At 49.7% G+C, this 22,784-nt stretch overlaps 2 protein-coding genes across 3 annotated transcripts in view; both read right to left on the reverse strand.

The window, feature by feature from the left end:
• Window positions 1-4,315, reverse strand: part of LOC144137751 (epsin-2-like) — a 40,488-nt gene extending 36,173 nt beyond the window's left edge. For both annotated transcript variants that reach the window (XM_077669692.1, XM_077669693.1), the window contains exons 1-2: window positions 4,177-4,315; window positions 415-1,310 (exon numbers count right to left, since the gene is read on the reverse strand). In XM_077669692.1, coding sequence (XP_077525818.1) covers window positions 415-687 — 273 coding nt within the window. In that variant the 5' untranslated portion in view covers window positions 688-1,310; window positions 4,177-4,315. The remainder of the gene's footprint in view (window positions 1-414; window positions 1,311-4,176) is intronic.
• Window positions 4,316-9,436: 5,121 nt separating this feature from the next.
• The window catches only part of LOC144137752 (histone-arginine methyltransferase METTL23-like), a 30,518-nt gene continuing 17,170 nt past the window's right edge, over window positions 9,437-22,784 (reverse strand). Inside the window, exon 5 of the mRNA XM_077669694.1 lies at window positions 9,437-22,048. Within this exon, the coding sequence (XP_077525820.1) occupies window positions 21,856-22,048 (193 nt within the window). The 3' untranslated portion in view covers window positions 9,437-21,855. The remainder of the gene's footprint in view (window positions 22,049-22,784) is intronic.

The following is a 22,784-nucleotide window of genomic DNA, read 5'->3' on the forward strand; positions in this document are numbered from 1 at the left end:
ATTCAGGGTTGCCAGGTCTGGCAAACTGTTGCCAAACTGGCGGCTTTTCTAGACTCGTGGCGACGAGAATTTCAGTGCGGCGACTAGGCTACTTTCTGGCTCCTTTGAACACTAGGGATTTCATATATCTCCAAGTTGTCTCGTGTACCACTTCATGGTACACTACCAATCGCACAAACAAGACTGCGACGTCAGAGAAATTGCCCACAAGCGGCTGCAGAGTCGCCACTGCTTCGCTTAAATTCCTCAATATATTCATTATTTGTTTGAAGCCTGTGATAAAGCGGGTTTCACCGTTACCAGGACAAAGCAGTCTTTTTAATGAACCAAGCTCATGTTTCGTCTTTATGGCCTCTTAAAGAAAAAAAAAGTCAGTGGCCAAAGGTGTCGACCGACCGGCCCCGTCGCGCTCACCTTCTCGGAGCCGGTCTTGATGAGGTACTCGAGCAGCACCAGGGCCTTGTAGACGTGTCGCCAGTTCTTGCCGTGGTCGTTGAGCCGCTTCCAGATCATCTGCATGATCTCGGTGAAGGCCACCACGTTGTACGACAGGTCGGCAATCTCGCCCATCAGGGTCGAGGGTGGCCCCCAGGGGTCGTTGGAAGTCGCCTCGCGAACCTTCACCTGGGCGTCCGAGTAGTTGCGCACCACATTCTTCACATTGCGCCGGAGACCGTGCACATTCATCTTGAGGGCGAGGGCCGCGCAGCAGAACGTCTGCTGGGGCCAGGAAGTGCACAGCTTCGCTCAGACGGCGGCCACACACAGCAGGACGGACCAGCACACTCGAGCTGGTAGTCTAGAAGACGGCAAGTCCACCAGGGGAAGGACGTACGGAGCACTGCATCCAGTGGCGGGCGGACAGGTACGCCTCTCGGACAGCGGTCACAGTATGGCACACACGAGAGAACCCCGCATGCTTCGTGCGAAGCAAACCGTAGAAAGCAAGCCACACAAACACGCTGTGATAGAATTTGTCAGTGCCGAGCCGCTTTTGAAGCGCGACAGTTCCAGTGATGTGGCTGACTCTCTCCACGATGTTCCTGAGATCGTCGTCTGCCGCGCTATCAGGTGGAAACGGCAGGAGGAATTCCACTGCGCGCACAAGGTGCAAAGGGGAGAGGGTAAGTGGGCTGCTTCTAAATTTTGACCGGCACTAAGGATGGCCACGGAAGAAGGGGGTGAAGGTCGCCGTCAACTGTACGGTTGGGACAACATGTCACACGACGGTGACGACCGGACAGCGGCACGGTGGGGGAAGGCGCAGCGTCAGCGACACACAACACAGTGGAGGCCTGGCAGAAGACAACCTGCAAGGTGGGTGGGTGCCACACCAGGATGGGGGGGGGGGGGAGACAGAAGGCACAGAATGAGAGCACTGCAGACAGAACTGTTCGAAGACGGTAGGCCTCAAGTTTCCAATTACGGGAAAGTCAATAATGACAGACAGGCTCGCACTACTCTGCTTGCATAGTTATAAGAGTTACTGTAATCTACACACCACGTGTTACACATCATCCGTGGAAAATTAACCGCAAATATGGTACTTCAACGTCTGCTGGAGACAAATATGGTGATCCACTTTCCCTATGAACCACCCATGAAGGAATCAGTGTCAACTGTGCTACATTTGTCCAACATTGATATTAATGGGCACAAAGGCTTGCTGATGTTGTTGAACAGCCTATGATGTGACACCGTGAGGAACAAAGCATTCGCTAGGCAATGTGCTAACAAGGTGCGCCGTTGTTTTCAAGAATTCATATTCAGGACTTGACACGTAAAAAGAAAAAAAAATAGAAAACACCTTGGCTATTTAGTTTAGCATACTAGACAGCTCAGCATCAATCTAGTGTGACCTTTTAACTTAAAGGACTGGCACTTGGATGACTTTGCATATTGCTTCCATCAAAACTGCAGTTGTTCTATGAAACTAGCACAAAGGCAGGCTTGATAAGTTAAAAAGGCATGCCCTGTCTCGAAGACAGCTGTAATGCAGTACCAGAAAAGCTTGCAAGAAACAATGGGCTTTATCTCAGAGGCCCGGTCAGCCACTGAGATACCAAGACGCCATTCAGTTTTGCACGCTCCCAGTGGAACGGGAGGCTTCTTTGAAGCAATCTTAGAAATTCCAGCTTTAAACACAGTTCTCAGACAAGGAATCTATAGAGACAAAAGGCATTCTAGCACAATGACAATTCTACCATATGCTATCACTTAACACCATTTTTTCATGTAAATACTGCTAGGTGTACGGGTTCTGTTACAAAAAAAAAAAATCCAATGCATGCGACTAGGCGGAGACACAGGGACGGCAGCTAAGGAAGTCAGCGTCAACCAAGAGACCTCGCAAGCGCAGCCCTCGGCGCCGCAACAGCCTAAAAAGATACTTGCCCGTTCGTTGTTTTCCGCTCATCAAAAGGCACGCGGGGTGTTAAGACCTTCCGAACGGGGGGACTACGTCACTCCCTTTATCGTCTGCTACGAAACAGCGCTCCGCGTACTCCAGCCGCGCGTCGAACCCGCCGACCGCGATATGGTCTGCGCGGCCGTCGCAGGCTTCCTCTGCCGAGTGTGACTAACGTCCCAGCACTTCAGCATGTACGCCGGTGCCTGCTTTGATGTATCGTTTTTACGCGGCGTTCAAACGTGTCCCCTGAAAGCCAGAACCGTCGCTCGCTCCACGATCTCGTCAACACGTTTTAACACTACACGTTGGTTCGCAAAGCGGCGTAAAGTAATAATGCGAAGAAGCGACTCTTTTTATAGGCGAGGGCGAAAACGGAAGAGGGGGAAAACAAAGGTAATCTCATCATCGAACGGGATTCAGAAACGGACAAATAGCGGCGTATGCCGAAAGCTCGCCTGTGAACAGTGGCTCTCAAAATATGAGCGGACCTCGTGCGCTTCACGACGAAACTAACTTGTCAACGTGCACATGCGAAATTTCGAGACGTCCGCGGTACCGAGCGAAAGAGATCGCCGTCAATTTGCCCACACCCGGGACCGGAAGCTGTTTTCGCGATCGCGGAAACAAGGCCTCTTTTTTTAAGCCCCGCAGCTGGTACATTACTTCCTGGAAATACCCGCCCGAGGTGTCATCACTTTTATTCCCTCGATTATGCAGCCTAAGCGGCGACGTCGAACACCTACTACGCGGATCCCCATCGTACGATGGACGTCAGAGACCGCGTAGGTCAAAGATTAATAGCCCCCCGGGGCCTTACAGAAAGAAAGGCCATCTCTCGCCGTTCACGACGACCGTGCCTGCGTTTGAGAGCTAAAACAAGCGGAACGCAGCTCCAAGGAAGGGGAAAGGCGTTGCGGACGAACGGCACGTCACGACAATTGCTGCGGAGACCCCCCGACGGTGCGATCAGTGCGGGTTCAGGAAAAACGGATGAAATGCGGGAAGTTATCGGACATCTACGCCTCCCTAGGGCGCTACGGGGAAAACAAAAAAGAGAAACTACGGGCGCGTAACGAGTTGGCTGCGTCCCACGAATTCGCCGCACGCCTACACTTCCAATTAGCTGCGGCGCGGGGTGGTTGGACCCTGTGGAACGGGCGAGTCAAGCTAGCGCGCAGACGAAACGCGACGGCGGCGGGCTCGTTCCTAGCAAGCTTGTGCAGCCTTTCTTCCGGCAATCACAAGCCGCTGCGTCACTGGGGCCTCGAAGTCACACGGCCTTGCGCAAGACGGCCTCTTGTTGTTGCCCTTTTGCGCCAAAGAACAACAAACAAGCAGCGAAGGAACGAAACGGGACCTCGGCACACACTACACCCGACGAGTACGGGAGGGCCAGTTACGCGGATCTTACTCGATCCCGAGCTCTCCGCGTCGACCCCCACGGTAATCGCGGGGCGGCAACTGCCAGAGCGCGCGCGATCCTCCGACGGGCAGAAAACAGCGGCTGTCAGTCGGGCGAAAGCGTCCAGGAGGCGGGGGCGAGTTATGCGGAGCTCGCAGAGGGGTTTGTTAAAGGGACCCTGCCGCCGATAGGCCTAGCCGAAACAGTAAACGTCACTCGCGCGGACGCCAGCGGCGTCGGCTGACATGCGTCCTGCACGGAGCGTTTACGTTTAAAACCCAGTCTGAATCGCTGAAGCCGTCCTCGATCGAATGCCGGTCGGCGTATTTGCAGAAATTGAGGAGCAAGCGGTACACAAACTTACATTTGATCAGTTGACCCGTCCAACGGAAGTCGGCTGCGGATGGATCTTACGTAGGCAAGGGCAAGGGGCTGAAACGGAAGCCTCGGAGATACCAATGATGATGGTAGTGAACGACAAAAGCCAGGACTGACGGTAGAGCTCGGTAGGGATATTCCGAATGAAAGAAAAATAAAATAAAAAACAAAGAGGTGGCCTCTTCTCAGCCCAGAAAGCCGCGGGCTGTTGCTGCACAAACTGATTCCTGACTGTCCTGACCTTCAGTGCTTCAGTCATGGAGCCTTCACGCCACGAGGTGCTCAGTTTACAACTCTTTTACTGGCGGTGGTAGTGGTTCCAGTGGACATAACTCATACCCAATCAGGGGGATAAGCATTGGAATTGGCTAGGAACAGAAAGCCCAGCGAGGGAAACAACACGGGGGATTAAAGAGGCCATGAAGACGGTATACATTTATTCGAAAGATCTGGATTTTTATGGTTCCCTCAGCGCTTTTCCAGCAGCAAATGATGCCTTATGTACTGACCACAGAGTATACTTACTAAGAAACACTATGCATAGTGACTGCCGCTATCTGCAAAACTGCGTTTTTTTTTCGTCCGCCATCAACAATTCTGCTCAAAGACAGTTGTTCGCACTCTCTTCGTTTCTGATTGGACCCGCACCTGCCTATAGATAGCAATTGTTTTGAGAACCGGTCCCGGTGCGATACCCAGCACATCTGCGCATGCGCACAACAGTCGCCTCTCCGCGCTCTGTTCTGTGCTACAACCCTACCTCAGGGATCCATACTTTCCCCGATACTATTTAATCTCGCCATGGTGAGGGTCGCTCGAAATCTCGAACGTGACTCTGCTGCACGATTCACAATATATGCAGACGATGTAACCATATGGACTGAATCAGCCGACTTTTCATGCTACGAAGACATGCAAACCGAACTCCAAGCCGCCGCAAATAGCCTTGAATGCTCCTTGGCCTCTCTTGGTTTGGAATTAGCCCCCGAAAAAACCGAATTCTTACCTGTATTTGGCCACAAACCCCCTCCACACTATAACCTTCCAACTCTTCTTCTCGCCGGTACTCCTATAACAGCTAGTTTTCAACCCATACGACTACTCGGAATCCCAATCGGACACAAAAACAGCCCGTCAATATGGTTACAGCAGCTGAAAGCTAAATGGAAAACAATTCAACATGCCATACATCGCCTCTCGAACAAATTTGGTGGAGCAAGCCAGAAGGCAACCCAAACTTTAGCCCACACCGTCGCAATTGGTACCATAACTTACGCAGCCCAAACCTACGACCTCAACAAAACGGCCATGAGAACGCTTCAACAGCTGCACCGAGCCACCCTTCGCACCATCAGCGGACTACCAAAACATACTCGTCTGGAGAACTTGCAAGCTGCAGTTGCTCTTCCCCCACTGGAAAATATAATTAAAGAGCAAGTGAATCAATCCCTTCATAAGCGCACATTAACTCATCAAGGTGTCTCTATCATCGCCTGGGATAATCTCAAGCCGCCTGAACCCCCCGACATCCCATCGCCTCTCGCTCCGTGGAGCCGCCCTTCTGTCACGGACTCTACGGCCACCCATCCCGTCCCGCGCAACGCCCGCCCCGTCCGCGCTGCCCGCATCAACGCTCTCCGAAACCGTAAACTCCCCAACGAAATCGACATTTACACCGACGCGAGCATTTCTCCTCCGCTAGTTGGCACCGCATGGGCTTCTCCTGACCTCCCTTCCATCCAAGGCAAACGATCCCTTAATATTCCATGTGCTACCATCCTCGAAGCGGAACTCCATGCTATTGTTCAAGCCATAGACTACCTCATGTTTGACTTTGACTCCTCCGTGCCTTCCCAGATACGCATCCTGACAGACTCTTTCGAAGCCCTACAGACTCTAAAATGTCCTACGTCGACCAATACCATCGCCAACAAAATCATTCATCAGATCTCCATCCTTAAATCTAGCGGCATTCATGTTCGCATCGACTGGTCACCTGGACATGAGGGGTCATCACCGGGGAACCAGGCAGCCCACTCGGCTGCGCGGGAGTGTATAACCTCTAGTCCTCCGCTGCTACCCGACTTGGCTCCTCCACCTACTGAGACATTACCACCAGCGATACAGCTTCTACGTTACAAAAAGGAAAAAAAAGACCGCCTCAAGGCCCTGACTCCAACCGGCTTTTTATCCGCCCTGCCCCCGCTCCCAAGATCAGCCGAAATTTTCATAAACAAATATTTTGCTAATGCTAGCCTTACCCCTGAGACCTTCCGGAAATGGTGCACCCCGTCTCTACCGCCTCGATGTCCCTTCTGCGCCTCCCCCACTCCCGCCAATCTCCAGCACCTAATTTGGCACTGCCCGAAGTTCGTGCGCTACAGAACCTTCAAGCCTCCTCCAAATACAGCCTCTCTTTACATCGACCCTCGTACACTGGAACCCTCCATGCTGGCTTTAATTGCACACTTTTCCCTAAAAAGCGGTCTAGCGCGAGCAGTCTAGAGTCGTGAGCCTGCTCTCCTCACCCCACGCGGCCTCTTCAACATTCTTAAGGAGCCCACCTGTTTTGGGTCGAACTGTACGCATTTAAGATGTGCCAAGTTACAACCCCCCCCATTTCCCCTTCCCCCACTTGACGTAGAGTCTTCCTGCCACAATAAAGGCTACCTCCTCCTCCTCCTCCTCTATTGTGTACACAGACAGGGTCACGTAAGTGGCAGTGCACTTCTGCCAGTTGGCCAGAACGTGTCATGTCAGACAGGCCCAACCAACGTTACTTTTCTAGTAACGTTGGGCCCAACAGCCGACACAGCTTTGGCCAGCATATATGCCATACTCACTGCTTCTATGTCAACAAGTTTGTTTATACCTTCCATTCCACAATTCTTACTGCTATAAAAAAATCTGGCCCACCTATACCTTCCCGCATGTGAGCACCCAAGTAGCGCATTGCACAAACTGCGAAGCATGCTTCTTTTGGCATTCTGTGGCCTTGTTTGATCCTTCGAGGATCTTGGGGCACAAGCTAGCCAACTTCCGAGGGGCAGAAAACAGTTCGCTACATTCTTCATGTTGTGCACCACTCTGTGGACATGTGGTAGGATCACTGGGCTTCTGTGCTTAGGGGCGTCAGCCTCACGAGTTCCACAACCCTTTTGCAACAATGACTCGGCCACCACTCTCAAAACCACCAAGGGGAAGCCAGCCGTCGGCAACCTAGATGAAACACCTGGGCGACGAAACTTCCAGGAACCCTGCGGTGGCAGGACTTCCTAAGCGCTCCTTGAAGACAGGCCATGGCAACCGCCCTGTTGACCGTCTTTGAGTGCGCGGACTCGTTGGGCAACAAACCTTGGCGTACCCTTGGCATGTAAAGCCAACAAACATGGTCTGAATTCTCTAACAGGATGGTGCAGTAAATGGTATATATTCATGTCCATTTATTTAATTAAGCTAGTTGCGAGACTGAGCCCGTCCTGTCCCCTCTGTACTAGTCTCATCTTTGACGCACTGTTTTTTCTACTCTTAAAAAAAATGGTGGTGGATAGGGGCATTCCCACACGAGGTGGTGTGCGAAGACTGACAAGAGGGCCAGTTTGAAGGGGTTTGGAGTCAGCTCCAGAAGTGGGCATTGCGCGTGTCAAGAGACATGTAGCAAGGAGGAATTGGTAGGACATGAGGAAAGGAGAATGGCTGAGTTGTCCACCTTTAATGAAATGTCCAGAAAATGCTGTGGCAGGCAGCTTCGAATATTTGGAGTACCAACTCGCTCGACTGCACTCAATCTTTGCACCAACGTTGCATTTTGTGGTCCATTGTTTTCTGTAATTATACAGGCAACATGTTCCCATGGTTTTCTTTCAACTTAAAAGAAAACTAGATTAAAGGCTTTTTGGCTTAGCTTAGCTCACATGGGTGAAAACTGGGTTTTGTGTAATGTCCTTCTAAAAAACTGAGGCACATCCAATAAACTGAGACCTTAGTGCAAAAGTTTCAGTGCGATGAATCCAGCTTTGCGAAAAAATGTTTTTTTGAAATGCTAATTTTTTTGTTGCAGCACCCATGCTAGATTGTACCTAAAACTAGTAACTTCTTTGCAAAGGTACAACACTGTGCCATAAAGAAAAAAAAACAGCTTTCATACGCCAAACTCAGAGTAATTACAGCTCTATAATAACTACTTGCTACCACAACTGTGGTGCCGACAGCAACGGCTGGGGCAGGTGTTAACAGGTCAACTCTTCCCTCTTCAGCTATCAGCGAATATGTCCTCATATTCACTATTCTTGCTAGCTCATGACCGCTTCCATGGAACCACACCGCATGCAGGGTGAACCAGTTCCAGTTGAACGCCGAGGCATGCCAACAAGCTCAGCTGCTAGCACACCTGGTGCTTTGAAAATACAAAAAATCCATATGCTACGTGCAAAAACACACCCCTACTTCCCACACAATTTGCCGTAGAATGCCAGGCAAATCCTTTCCGAGATGGCATATTCGAAACTGCCAAATCCAGAACTTCGGTACTGCATTTTCAAATCTGAGGCTGCATCCATCTTGTAGTCTCCTTTTCTTATTGCTATTGGATGCTTTGGCAGCACACAGCAGAAGCCTCTTACCTCTATCTAGCTGCACAAAATGGAGCATCCTGCACATGGATCAGGCACATAATGTGTCAACTGGTAAGCGCACATGCACATACTCCCTGCTCATTTTCAGCAATTTTCGGGATATACCTTGTTGCCTGGTGCTTTGTATGCCTAACGTATTCACGTGTGAAGGGGGCCGGGACTCCGTCGCATGATATTTTGCCTTCAGTCTACCTAACATATGTACACTGACTAAAAGAAATACAAAGACTGCCCCAACACCAAGTGGATCCCACACGCCAAGGATTGGTCTGAAAATGTCACGCTAAATGGCCACAAGTGATTATAGCATCTATGACCCATATTTGGCAAGCAACTGCATGCAGTGCTCACGCAGCAAATCAAAGCTTGATCATTGATCCTGCGTGAACAGCATGCAGTGCACAGACAAACAGATGGATATGTGACTTTTACGTTTCTCTTGGGCTGGCCTGCAAAGATTGCGCTCAGAAGTGAACCCCCCACAACTACGTTGTTGAGAAATCTGTTTAGTTTCCATAATGCGGTGCAACATTTTCAGCACTAAGATATTTCTTCGAGACTTCGAAGCACACCTGTACTTGCGCAAATTTGCGGGAGAAGGGTGGAGACACATTCAACTGACAGGTTTGGTTTTATTAACTTGAGATTTCAGCAGGAGTCAACAATACACCACCTGGGAAGACGCTGACATTCAACACAGGAGTGTGCGCACTCCCAAAGGCAATGACGCATGCAACGAGCAGCCACCAAGCAAGCGTTCATGGCCATCAACCAAGGTGCCGCCAAACCAGTTCGATGTAGTGAGCACTCATTACAGCACAGCTATCTTGGGTGCAACCCTTACGGTGAAGGGACATCTCGCATGGCTATTCCATCCTCAGAGTTGAGCCCAACAATACAACACAGCTAGGAACGTAAATGCAAAGGGCGTATCACAGATCAAAAATAGGAATATACAAATGGCAAATAATAACCACAAATGCAGAGGAGTACTAATGCACCTGCATGTCAACATTTTCATCCAGCAACACACGACACAAGGCCGGCTGATAAGAGCCTGTTTGCACAGAGACTAGATAGGCTGAAAACAGGGCGTGGGATACAATTGCTCCCCCTCCCACTGGCCTGTATTGAGGCTGTAAGGTCTACAGTAGAACCCCATTGATACGTTCCCGGTTAATACGATTTCCCCGTTACTAGGCTCTCAATCGTTAACACTGACAATGCCCCATGGTACGTTTCTTCCCAGATAGTATGTTCCTCCCTTGTGTTTTTTTAAAAAGTGTATCAACGAGGTTCTACTGTATTTCCCATACAGCAATGTTGAAAAACAATGTCTTTTGCAATATGTTATGAACCATAAACAGGCTCAACATTCTTGAGAAATCTGCAAGAACTTATGATTTTTGTTAGCAACACACCTGCAATATAAGGCAAGAATATGCTAGTGATCGAGTAATAATAGCATGCTTATTTTGAAATGGGGGCATTCAATTTCCTTATGAAAATAGACAACACAATGGCACAACACCGCAACATGACGTCATCGAGTAATAGGGATTTCTTTACACACATACAATGAGACTCGAAAAGTTGCTTGGCCACTCTGAAGTGACCGCGGAGTTCACACCTACAGAGTGACAAATATGCTCAAAACAATGCTAAGAAGTCACACAAGCCGCGAACATATTCCAATTCTAATTTAAAAAAACACGAAGTACATAGAAAGTGAGAAGTTGTTATCAACTTAATAGGCAGACACCCCCCACAGGTACAGTGCATTGGCAGATAACATGAAGGAAACCAAACACAAGGACACAGTACAACAGTCGGGGAACAAAACTGTCAATGCTTGAAAGCGCATGTATGCAAAGTCGAGGCACAGCTTAATCAACGCACACACTGTGTAGAAAGCGGCAAGCCAAAAAGGTAACTTACGCCACACACAACAAAATGAGCAATTGCCATCGTTCCCTCCACTCCGTAAAGTCTTTCCCTCTTACGGCACTTGCAGCAGAGCAATACCCTTCCCAGTCCCAACATTTCAACGCCTTCAATGGTGGAAGCTGCTTGGACAAGCGCGGAATGGGATAAATAAATCTTGCCCATCGAGACCCCTCTCCCCTTTAAACCTGGTGGACAACAAAATGTGCTTTGCAGTGAATGCTGTCTAGCCACATGGCATACGTTCTATACACGAATCTCAAAAGCTTGCATAGTACGAGACAAACGCATATTTGCAAAACATGCCGAGTAAACTGGGTGGAGCTGCGCTTCAAAGAAACAAGAATTTATTTACCCGTGCTCTGGTACACGGCGTAGGAGGCCAGCTATACCAGACAATACTCTCCGACTAGACTTCTGAGCACTGCGCAAACGCTACTCAGGACACTATGAGCCATGTGCAAAATTAAAAACAAGGCTCTAGCACAAACACTTACAGATACACCAGCTCACGAATACCCTGACCCAGTTACATGCTAGTGGGAAACCCACAAGACATTGCAGGCTTCACCTGTAGGAGAAATGAATGCAAGTCGAAACAGCACATCACAATCCAAAGCCACACTCACTGCAGAGAAGCACTTTCCACAATTTCAGTTGCTACCCACAAAAAAGAAAAAGGACAACCTATGCTGGTAAACATAATACTCGGTGAAACAGACACTCGGTCTTGGAAATGCGTCTTGGCTGGCACAGCGCTTTATGTCGGATATTCCCTCAGGGTTGGCAAGTCCTGGTGAGACCTGCACTTTCATTCCTGTGCACTAATCAAGCATGTGTAATATGCGCACACGTGCAATACGGCATTGCACACGCTGAGCATATAGTTCACCCACAGTAGAAGAGCAAGGCAAGAAAGTCACAACCTCTAAACGTGCACGGGAAGTCTGCGTTGGAGAGAATGCACAACCACACACACGTGACGACAACCTCACCCTTTCGACGGGCTCTCTTGAGGCTTGGAGACACAAAGGAGGAGTGCTGCCTACGAGAACGGTGGTAACCTTACTTCGAGAAAGGCAACTGCCATTAAAGACTCTTTCCCTTCCATTGAGAATAGCAGCACAAATCTCTCGGCCCAACCACAGCTTATTGGAACATAGTGGGCTGTCAAGCACTGAGAAGGCTGCTGACCACAAAGATACCATCACTGAACTACACATGGAGCTTGGTTTTTTTTAATCATAAAATTTTGCACTGACAGCGCACACTTGTGGCAAAAAACTTACACAGGGTGATCAAAAATTATTGGTGGATAAAATTACACAAAAAATCCAAGAACAAGCATCGCACCCAGGAAAACAAGAAAGCACTAATGAGATGTTGGTTATTACCATCTGACAAGTGGTCATTTGTCGTCTGCTAAATGATTAGTTAACACAAGCCTCGTTGGTTGCCAGCTGCACTAATTTGTGTGCCCCATGGTTAGGCATGGTGGAGATGCTGCAACAACGGTGTCACGAACAAAGTGCAGGTGCCCCAGTACATGGGAAAGAGTCCCTCATCTTCAGATGCAGTCTCTAAGGACCAAGACGCATTTCTTGCATCGTGCGTGCATTGTAAATATTGAGGCCACAAAGGCATTTTGATACCCTGCGAGAGAGCAGTGAAAATAGACAGTATGTGAAGCCCTCGGAGATACCTTAGCCACTGATATGCAATGCTGCTTGGGAAGAGATGATATTTTGTTTTTGCATGGCAAACACAAAAACAATTGCATTAGGTGCCTGAACGCTCACTCTAGCATAAGGTGCATTGTAGACAAAATCCTCTCGCACATGCTGCCAACGATAACTGGATCTGCCAGTTTAACCTTGCGTTAGCTAGCAGGGAAAAATAAACCCCAGCTTTGCGCAGCACTAACAAAACGAGACAAAAATCCCCGTGAAATTCACACTTCAGATTAACCTAAACAGTCCAACAATGAATGCAGAAATAAAATGAATTACCACAAACCCACAAAAAGTGCTTGTGTTCACAGCCTTTGCTCAGATACTCCTGAGAAACATCACTAACGTGCAATCGACAGATAACGCCTCTTCAAAAATGCAATTCTGTATTTACTAACCACTCAATTCGTAATGTGATTAACCATCAGATCCCTTTTGGCCTATACATGCGATTTCATGCACAACCTATTAAACTTGAACATTTTCTTCTTCTTTTTCCGTCCGGACACAACTGTCACTGCGTTCAGAACGTTTCTGGCCCGATGCAAACGCCCTGGGAAAAGGAGAGACCTCCCCTCGAACACGCGCACGCCCTCGGCAGGTCATCACCCCGTGGGCAGGCTCCTCGAGTGGTGTGGGGACGGATGAGAGAGCAGTGGTCGGGCGGCCCTTCCACACCCGTGCGTGTGCAGGAAGAGAGGGTGGCGTGGTCGGGCCTCTGCGGGCACTCCCTCAACACCGGGGAGGGGCAACAGGGGCCGGGGTGAGAAGGCGTGTCCACAAAGCCACGGGACGCCTGCCAAGTGGGCAGGCGCAGAGACAGAAACAACCATTCAAGCCGTGATGAGCGAGAGTACAGGAGGGGCCACCACCGTGCTCTGCAACCGGGCGGCAGCAGTGGTGCGGGCACGCTGTTTGGTGGCGGTTACGGGCCATGCACAGAGCCGCCATTCCCAGCTTAAATAAAATACCTCCGGCTTTCCTCATCTCTCCCTGGAAGAATGAGGTGTGAAACAGGCTTCACCAACACGTTTCAGGCACAACAAACATCGAGTGGGCTGGGACAGAGAGGGGCTAAGAGGACACCCCCAACGTTTTTTTTTTTTTTTTCCTCTTCTCAAACCGTGCAGGTCTGAATTTTTACGTGGGTTCATAAAAATCGTGGATTTACAAGCTTGGAAGGATCCCCGGACTGGACTGAGCACTCCAAGGACCCTAAATGCCGAGCTATTGAGCTACAGGTAAACTTTTTTCCCCCTCTAGGCTGTATCGTGTGATGTACGTACGAGATACTTGCACATTTCTCCTGGCAGCATGAAGGGTGTGCATGCAAGGAATAAGAGGAGTTACCCAAAAGTTCTTGCAAATCGGGAACAACAAAGTCCCTTCTATATGGGGAGATAACAGAATACATGGCTTTGCTCCAAACATGTGCAGAAATTACGACCATTTTTTCACTTCAGAAATGCATCCTCTGCGTGCATCTGCAATGTAGCTGTCCAATGATGAGCCTAGAGCTGTTTGCAGTCGTCCACTGTCTTAGCTGGAGCAAAGCTTCACCCACAGATCATATCCTCCTGCTTCGGTTTCAGGTAATTTTGTCCCAACCGCTGCATTTCTTTCAAGTTTAAGGGAGAATTTAAGTCATCCAGATTCGTTGGAACAGCTTTTGATCAGAATTTTTGAGGCATTCCATGCTGAAGTTTAATCTAATGTTCCAGCTAAGCCTGTGGACGGCAGTACATGCAGTGTGCGACTGCCCTGTGCAAGTGGTCGTGCCAACATCCCAGGCAAACTGAGCTTGCCGTGCACCTCGCTGCAAATGCACACTTTGAATGTACACCCGAGGTCACACCTTGGCCACGAGGCTCGCCGCAGTGCAAGGCTAACCTACACTCTCCTGAACATTCAATGGCCGCCTGATGTTGCTGAACCCACTGACCTCCTCATGCCTAGCAGAAGATACCTTGGCTGCTTACTTACTGGTGGCCTTTGAAGGGCTTGGGATCATGTTTTGGATTCGGCTTGCCAAAGCAGTTACCAAGCAACTGAACAGAGCACACGATGCAGCTTCAACACCATTTGTGCCATCAAATTACCTTTTCAAGCTGTCTGTACCGCCTGTTCGTTTTTTTTTTTTTTTTTGGCACAAATTTATGTGAAAACAAAGCTCGCAATAGGGGATGGCCTCAAAAAATAAATCTGACCAGTGCTCATACTGTTGCCAATCTGAAGATCTCAAAGCAAAGCTGCCTGTGTTGGTGCCAGCCCACACAAGGCCCCTTCCGTCCAACTGCTAAGAAAAGGGTTCCCCACTTCGGTCACTCATACAGTGGCCACCATGGCTTTACATGGGTTTTGAGCCGGCCAGGCACACACAACCCCTCCCCTACAGTCTTCATCCCCTGCCCACTCGCAGCTATGCACCCTTCCGGAACCGGCCACAGTCCAGACAAAGCGACAGCCTGCTTCTTCCGATTGCTCGCACTGACATCTCGTGCCTCTCGCTGGCTCACACCAATCAGCATGGTTTTAATTCCATCCTTGGGACTTCACTGCAGGCGCTTAAACGCAGGGACAGCTCACTGGCGATGAAACCATGCGGTGCTGGGAAAAGGCAGTTTAATTAACCTATGTTTGCTTTTGGGTAGCTCCTCATGTACAGCCAAAAAGGCCGACCTCAAACGGGTTTTGCTTTCTGCCACTGCCAAGGCTAGCAATGTGTCAGCAAGCCAAAGCATTTTAAGAAGTGCCTGGCTTCAACATTAAATGCACAGTATTATGGCCACAACAAAGTGAAATACCTACTCACTCGCTAAATTGAAGGCTGCAGTAAACAAGGTGTCTGTACAGTGAACGACCATCATCAACAAGTGAGGCTGTTTTTTTTCCCTTCCCTGGCTGTTCTCCCCCGTCAATGCCAAAATGACTACCTAAGGGATATCTAGCCATACGGTGAAATCTCAAAACAAGTTTTTTTAGTAACGGCACACTGCTCTTGACTTAAGATACAGCAGTCAAGGGCTATACACTTTTTACAGCACTACAACAAGCGACTCCAACTGCTAATACGCGTCAGTACAGAGGACCACTAGTTCGCCATGCAAGAAATGAGCAAGTTGGCAAAATGATGCGAGTAGTACCGACGATCTCCCAGTGATCGCAACACCACCTCGGTAACTGAATAGATGACATTACACTGGGGGAGCATCATGTGTTTTCACGGGCAAAATACGGTTTCAACATGCATGCCCCTTGACTTCGGTTTTTCTGCGAGGTAAAATGCTAGCAGGACTTCCCTACTGAAGCACAGTCTTTGTGCAAACATAGCCTACTCGGCGTAGCTTTCGCAGAGGAAATTCACTCCGATATTTAATACTGGCACTTCGTACAAGTCACCCGCTATTGGTGAATATATGACAATAGCTGGCATTTCTTGGAGAACGTCAACAGCACGCATAATTTTAACAGGTGAAGCAGTGTCACCAGGCTGCAAAGTTGAGGACAAAAGCAAAGTAAAAGGCAACGGTAACGGGCACTTAGATGGCAACAGCTGTCGTACGATGGAGGATGCGTCTGTGACCGGGAAAAACAGCTTGCACTAGAAGCACTCGATAACACCACAGCAGTGCAGGCGGGTTTGGAGCGAACGTAATATCTTCACTGGCTACAGAGGCGAGGCGGAATTTGAGCAGCAGATGGCATATGCACCCCAGTGCCTTTTTGCTTTACGAGTCCGAAATTGTCAACGACTGCAACAAGAATCCCACAGCCTTCCTGCTTGAAAGGTGCCCAGTTTTTCCTTGGTAAATTGCTGTGCTGTGTTTGCTCTGCCAACAGGTCTAATGGTCCCCAGACACATGACACGGCCCGTGCAAGCGTTGGCACACACACACAGCCGTCTGCAGTTTCAGGTGAACACTACACACTCCCAAGCTTTTGTGGGAGCACAAGCCATTCACGTATTTATTACAAACTCCCAATAATCAAAAAATGCCTAAGAAAATGGCTTTTCCAAACTTTCGTGCTAGTCTCCGTGCAATACAAAGCAGCTGTTCTTCCAGGCTGCTTTAAAGGGCCACTGAAGTGATTTGTAAACATTGCGGGATTTCTAGCACAAATAGTAGTCCGGAGTCCATAGGCCATGTTTCGACCACTCCGGGTGCGTTTACGCGAATTCATTTAGTAGAAAAATCAATTGTAAAATGCTGTCCTCCTCTCTGCATCCTCACCCATTTTCTGTGGCGTTTTCAAGAAGAAAAAATGACTTGGCTTGACTGCACTACTGCGCGGCTCGCCTACCTTCCGACAGAGTCAGTCGGCCCAGCGTTTAGTCCACTGACCGCCGACGGGTCGTCGCAATTCGTTCGCTCAGTTTAAACTAAGTCACGACACGTTTGTGAAAGGAAGAACGTGCCTTTTGCTTGTTTGTACACTGTATCAAGCTCCAAGTCCAGGTCGCTCCACATAAGCGCTGCACAAGCGCACATGCGACGCTTCGCTGACTGGTACGCTAGTAGGAAAATCTAAGGGCAATGGAAGGCGGGAGAAGAGTCAGCAAAGTCAATACTAAGGAAATAAAATCAACTGATACACTTTTCTGCGCTGGGTGAACAAGAACAGCGGTCAGCAGCACGGCCAAAGATCTGCGAACGCTTTTCCGTCTATGAAATGCAATTGCTAGATGTGAGATATTGTGGAAATTTGGGAAACTGTGGGATTTGTGGAAACTGCCCAAGTGCTATATGTACAACAAATAGTCATCTAAGCTGCCTGAAATGCTAAAACTAAATAAAAGTGTAAACTGGTTATACATTATTCACCTTATGTTTCCAGCACTGGCAGCACTGGCTTTTGGTCGAGTGGTCTGGAGCGCTAGGAATGTTATTTTGCAAGTCGCAAGTTTGAATCCCCAAGGGTACAGCCTTTTTATTTTTTCTTGTAAGTAGATTTCTTCGTTTTTGACAGTTGTTTTCTATACTGAGTTCACCATTTTTTGGCCGTAACGTTCACTGCCCCACGAGTGAGTTCGCAGAACCCGTGCAGACTGACACTGACGCGCTAGCCAGTTCTCGTTGGCGTACTGTTGCCATAAGCACTGACTGCTTGCGGGCAGTGGGCACAGGCCAGAATCAACAGACCCTTGGCCTGGTGCGAACACACTTTTTACGATGCAGGCATGAGTGAGGCAAGCTACAAATATGGGGGAAAAGCGCATGGCATTTGAGCGTCTGCAGTGACGCGGAGGGCATTCATCCACTGTGTAAGCCTCGGCTAGTGATTGGTACGATTCCAAGCTCACCTGGTAGTCTTATCTGAGGCATTTTACAGTCGACAACATGACAGAAGCGCGGTATGGCGATTATTGAGATATCGAGAATGCCCATCCAATGATAACATCGGATGTCAAGCATGTTGTTTCACAGAGCTGAAACCGAAACTTGTTTGAATGCTAGTCTTGGACATCGTCCAATCACGTAGCACCTTTACCTGACGTCACTACGGTTAGTGGGTGCAGCCGCAGCAAACCGTGCGTGGTAGTTTTTCTTCGTTCAGACTTTGTAAAATAAATTTCCGCTCATCGCCCGGATAAACGATAAGAAGTGTGTTCATTTGAACCAGTCTACGCAGTGCAAGGAAAAATGGAAGCCTGACAAATTCACTTCAGTGTCCCTTTAAGTTAAATGATCAATGGCACATCAATGCTGATGTTGGCCCTAGAGCTTTGTACCGCAATATTGTGTGGCCCTCTCTCTCTCTCTCCCTTTTCTTTTTTTCTTTAAGCGTGTCCATGAAAAATAGCACTACACCTTGCCTCTGCCTTCAAATCCAATGTTCACATCCAGTCTCCGTCAGATTTGCAATGCACACCGAGTGCGAGTACAAAACAGGCAGTAGCAAAGAGCGCTTTGGCATAGCAGAAAATACGCGCTGCCCCAGCAAGCCAGCACTGGCAAGGGAAGCTGGATAAGCGGGGGTTGTGTGACGACAAGTCACGGCTGGTTGTGGTGAGGCAGTAGGAGGGGCAATTTTTGACTTGCGCACACGTTACAAGCATTTACAAATATGTACAGCTGCTGTTTACAATTGAGACAGAGATTGCGTCCCGCCCAAAGCAAGCCTAATGGCTAGAGCATGAGGTTGAGTGAATATGCCGTCAGCGCATGCATCCAGTGACAAGCTTCGAAAAACAAAGCTGGTCAAGCTTGCCTCATCGCTTTCTTTCGAGTAAGATGCGGTTCTCCTAACTGATATGCAGCAATCGCGAATAACTCTGAAGCAGCTTCTCTGCAACGGTGGTGGCGGAAGCAGCAGCGGCAAGATACACTGCCCCATCAGCAACAAACATGGAACATTTACGAACGTGTTAAAATACCCAGTGTGTAGATAAACTTGAGAAATAGATCTTAGTAGAAAAAAATGACAAAAGTCTGATATTTCATGGAAGAAACTTGTGCCACACAACATGATCCTTCTTGTTAAGTTGCAAACATCATCATTTCCTTTTTTCCTCCTTCACTCGAGTGCCCACATAGACATACGCACACATACAGCAGAATCAGTTGGGTCCGCGAGATGTAGGAACGACATGGAAGTTGAGTGTCAGCGTAACAAGGTTAAAAAGAACTTTGCTTCAAGGTGGAGGCAATGTGGTGTCGAGTGCGCGAAAAAGAGTTGAAAAATCCTCGAAAAAGATGCAGGCGAAGGCGGCCCAAACGTCACAGCAGTGGCACCGCCTGGGTGCTGCAGCAAGCTCGTCAGTGAAGTGTAGATCGAAGGGAGAGGACCGCAGGGCCCATCGCGAGCAGAGCAAAGGTCCCTTCGATTCACTGGTGGGGCTTCGCACCGCCTGCAATGCACGCCTCGATTTCTGAGCTCCCCTTCTGCCAGCGAAAGCCTCCTAATTCAGCTCTCCCTTGACCTTCAAGAGCAATGTGTTCAGTGCTTTAGGCAATGCCCCATCCTTCACAACGACGGCATTTCCATAGTTTACTGCAGGCAAGTTAATGCCACTTGCCTTTTGATGAGACCTGCTAGGGTGGCCATGCAATTCTGGGCAACCAGTGCCATAGCGGCAGCATAGAGGTCAAATGTTGTGTTAATCTTAATTTTCCTAGGGCACTTCCCACCAAACAATGTCAAAAAGTAGTCAGCATGTCTGGCATGTCCCGACTACACTTCCAAACCTCATTTTCAGTGGTCACACCATGCTACAGCAAAGCTGTTGGCACATGACAGTAATTTTACAGTACGGGGAGCACAGTAAAACTAGGGCCCAATTCATCGCAGTTTCTTGCATTGTGGTTTCCTTTCTCTGTGAACCAAAATCCGCCAGCCCGATTATTAGGTGATACGTTTTAATTCAAACATGTCATGTTCTAGCCACGATTGCCCAGCAGAGATTTTCCCTCTCTTGTGTGAACTGCTTTCAAATTTCGACTTTTCCAAGGCTGCCACACACAAATGAAAGCCAAGATAAGGAAGGGGTGCACACTGATCAAATGGGGGTCCAGCAAAACTGGACACCATTGTTTCACGGCTGCAGCCGTTTCCCCGTCGTTGGCCAACTCCCTGCTGGCAGCGCACGTGTGCGGAGTGACCGGCAAATGAGTGGCACAAGTGTGGGATCCACACCCACTCCTCAGAAAAGCTTTGGTGGCCATCGTCATCGACAGAAGAGAAGCCCACGCCCGCTCAGTGCACACTCCATTCGTGTCGGCAAGGAGTGGCTCAGTCGACCCTGAACTCATGGCGGGTAAGTGAGAAGGCACACTGCTCCAAGGGACGTCTCCGCTAGTGCGATGGAGGGATGCAGTGAGAACACTACGGGGGCAAGGAGCGGAGCGGATGGAAGCCTATGAGAGAGGCCTTTGTCCTGCAGTGGACATAAGCAGGGCTGATGACGACGATGGTAGGAATCTGTGCAACAACTGTGGAAGGCAGCTCAACTCTTAGAAACCATCAAAATGCGCAAAATGCCAACAAGCTCTTGTGGGACTGATAACCAACCGCATATGACGACAGAAATAACACTCGGATTGGTCCAGAAATGTGCCTCAAACTTCGCAACAAAATCAAAGGCCAGACGATACAAACGGGCAGCAGGAATGGCTATCCCGCTGCTGGAATGAATGCAGTGCTGGAAAACCTCTGGCCCACGGGAGCACCCTCGGACACTCGATCCCCACTGTGGCTCTGGTGGATCATGAGGCCGATTCCCACAGTCCCACCTGCTCAGTGTAACAGTGTCCCTGCTGGTGATATCCATGCTGTCCCCCCTGACGGATACATATTAAAATCCTGGCAGGGCTGCCTAATCGCAATGCTCACCCACAGGGGCAGCACCAACTTGACGGGGAACTGTGCAGTCGAAGCTTCCAATGCACGTCGCTGTAAGTCCTTCCTTTCTGACACTGCAATGATCCCTATTACCACCCTCGTGATGAATTGTGAACGACATAAATGGGCGCTGCACAGTAGCGGGTGGAAAACCGCTGTTTTGTTTCCCTCCCCTAGCCTGCTTACCTGCTTGCTCCAAAGCCGTACCCCAGCATTGCAGGGCAGCAGTGTGTGGACCCCCCCGATTGCACCGGTTTCCATTTCTGGGCGTAGATCGCTCTACCTCTGCCGCTTGTGCAAGGAATCAGCGCTGCCAGCCCTCAGCAATAACCCCAAACAAGTTTCCAGGCTTGCACTGCAGCACACACGCTGCAGTACAAGTGCAGCCTTGGGCACCCCATCGGAATTTGCGAGCCCCCACGCTTGAATTGAAGGGACCTCTCTCCCCGGTCATGGCAGGGACCCCACCCCACCACGCACGAGTGTGCCAGTGAAAGGGGGCTGGGCTTGTCGGGGACCTCCACAGCATTTCACACCAATGCATACTAGAGGGAGACCTGCTGCTGCAATCGCATGCCATCATGGGCGCCACCAAAGCAGCTGGCAGCCATCCTCTCCCGCCTGGCTGGGCTAGTGCACACGTGGCTTCTTTTCGAAAGCCAAAATCAACAAAAAAGGGTTACTACTTTTTTTCCCCCTTTTTCTAGTAGTCATGCATGAAGCTTCCAAGTTATCCATGAGAAATCAACACTCGGGAGCTCCATTACTCTGCCGATAGGACAACCTTAGATAATCTTTCGCAATGACATTGTTGCAGCCCCTGGCAACTGTTCAGCTTGTTGGTGAGCCATGCCAGGTAACGGTGGAACCTTCCCAGGCTCGCTGAAGTCCTGCCCACTGGCGCCAGATTTCCCTCTAGCACGTGCATGTCAGTGTGAAACCGTGTGCAGTGGTCCGAGACACGCTGTCCAGACAACGAAGAACAGGTGCCGCATGACCACAAGAGGCCCCTCGGCGCTAGGCCTTGGCCTTGTCGGCGGCCGTGGCCTCGACGGCGGTGTTGACGCTCATGACGAGCATCTCGACGGTGTGCTGCCCCGGGAGGCCTGAGCCGGCCAGGTTGGGCGAGTCGGCCTCGAAGTTCTCCAGGGGCACCTGGACGCACACCAGGTTCCACTGCTTCAGCAGGCCCTCCATCGAGTGCTCCGCACTGCACCACAGCGGCGGCCACACCCTCACTCACTCGCCTCTCTCCAGTTCGCCGGCAGCACAACCAACAGCGAGGGGGAAGACTCGCCCCTTCAGCCGCACGCACTGCACCGCGAATGGCAGTTGTGCACAGCTTCCGGAGGTTAATAAGCAATTGACAGGGCCTAGCCAGCTCAGGTCGTCAGCCCATCAAAAAATGGGCTGCACTGCTGGAGCACCCCCGTCTTCCCCATTGTGCAACAGATTGCGTTCCACTGTTGCCACCGCTGCTTGGCAATGTCCTCCTGCTGTTGCAGTGCATTCCTGAGCGGGTGTTTCTTTTCCCTTCTCGTTGTTTCCGTACCCCTATCTCACTGCAATGTTTATCATCTTGCACGCCATAATCATAAAATTTAACTCTGCCGGTCAACCGTCTTCTCACCCTCTCAACCTTACCTCCCTATTCTTCCTAGTGGTGCACACAGACTGCCCCCCATAGAGGTACTGGGGAAGTCAGAGTGCAGACCAGCTTCACTTCCTTCTTTATCTCTCATTCCCCCCCTCTCCCCTACCGCCAACACATAAAATGCAACTTTCCACTCGAAATCAGGAATGTTTGGATCCTTCCAGCATAATGGCAGCGCAATTGGGACAAACCACGAGGCAGAATGGCACGGGACAGGCACTGCACTTTCAGCACAGGACTCCTGTGCCACTTAATCTCACGCTCTGTCCTTTGCACTGTCATGAGGCCAAAC

Source organism: Haemaphysalis longicornis, unplaced genomic scaffold, assembly GCF_048455015.1.
Source record: "Haemaphysalis longicornis isolate Haplotype H1 unplaced genomic scaffold, Haemaphysalis longicornis Haplotype H1 scaffold_5, whole genome shotgun sequence".
In the NCBI taxonomy this organism is placed as follows: domain Eukaryota; kingdom Metazoa; phylum Arthropoda; class Arachnida; order Ixodida; family Ixodidae; genus Haemaphysalis; species Haemaphysalis longicornis.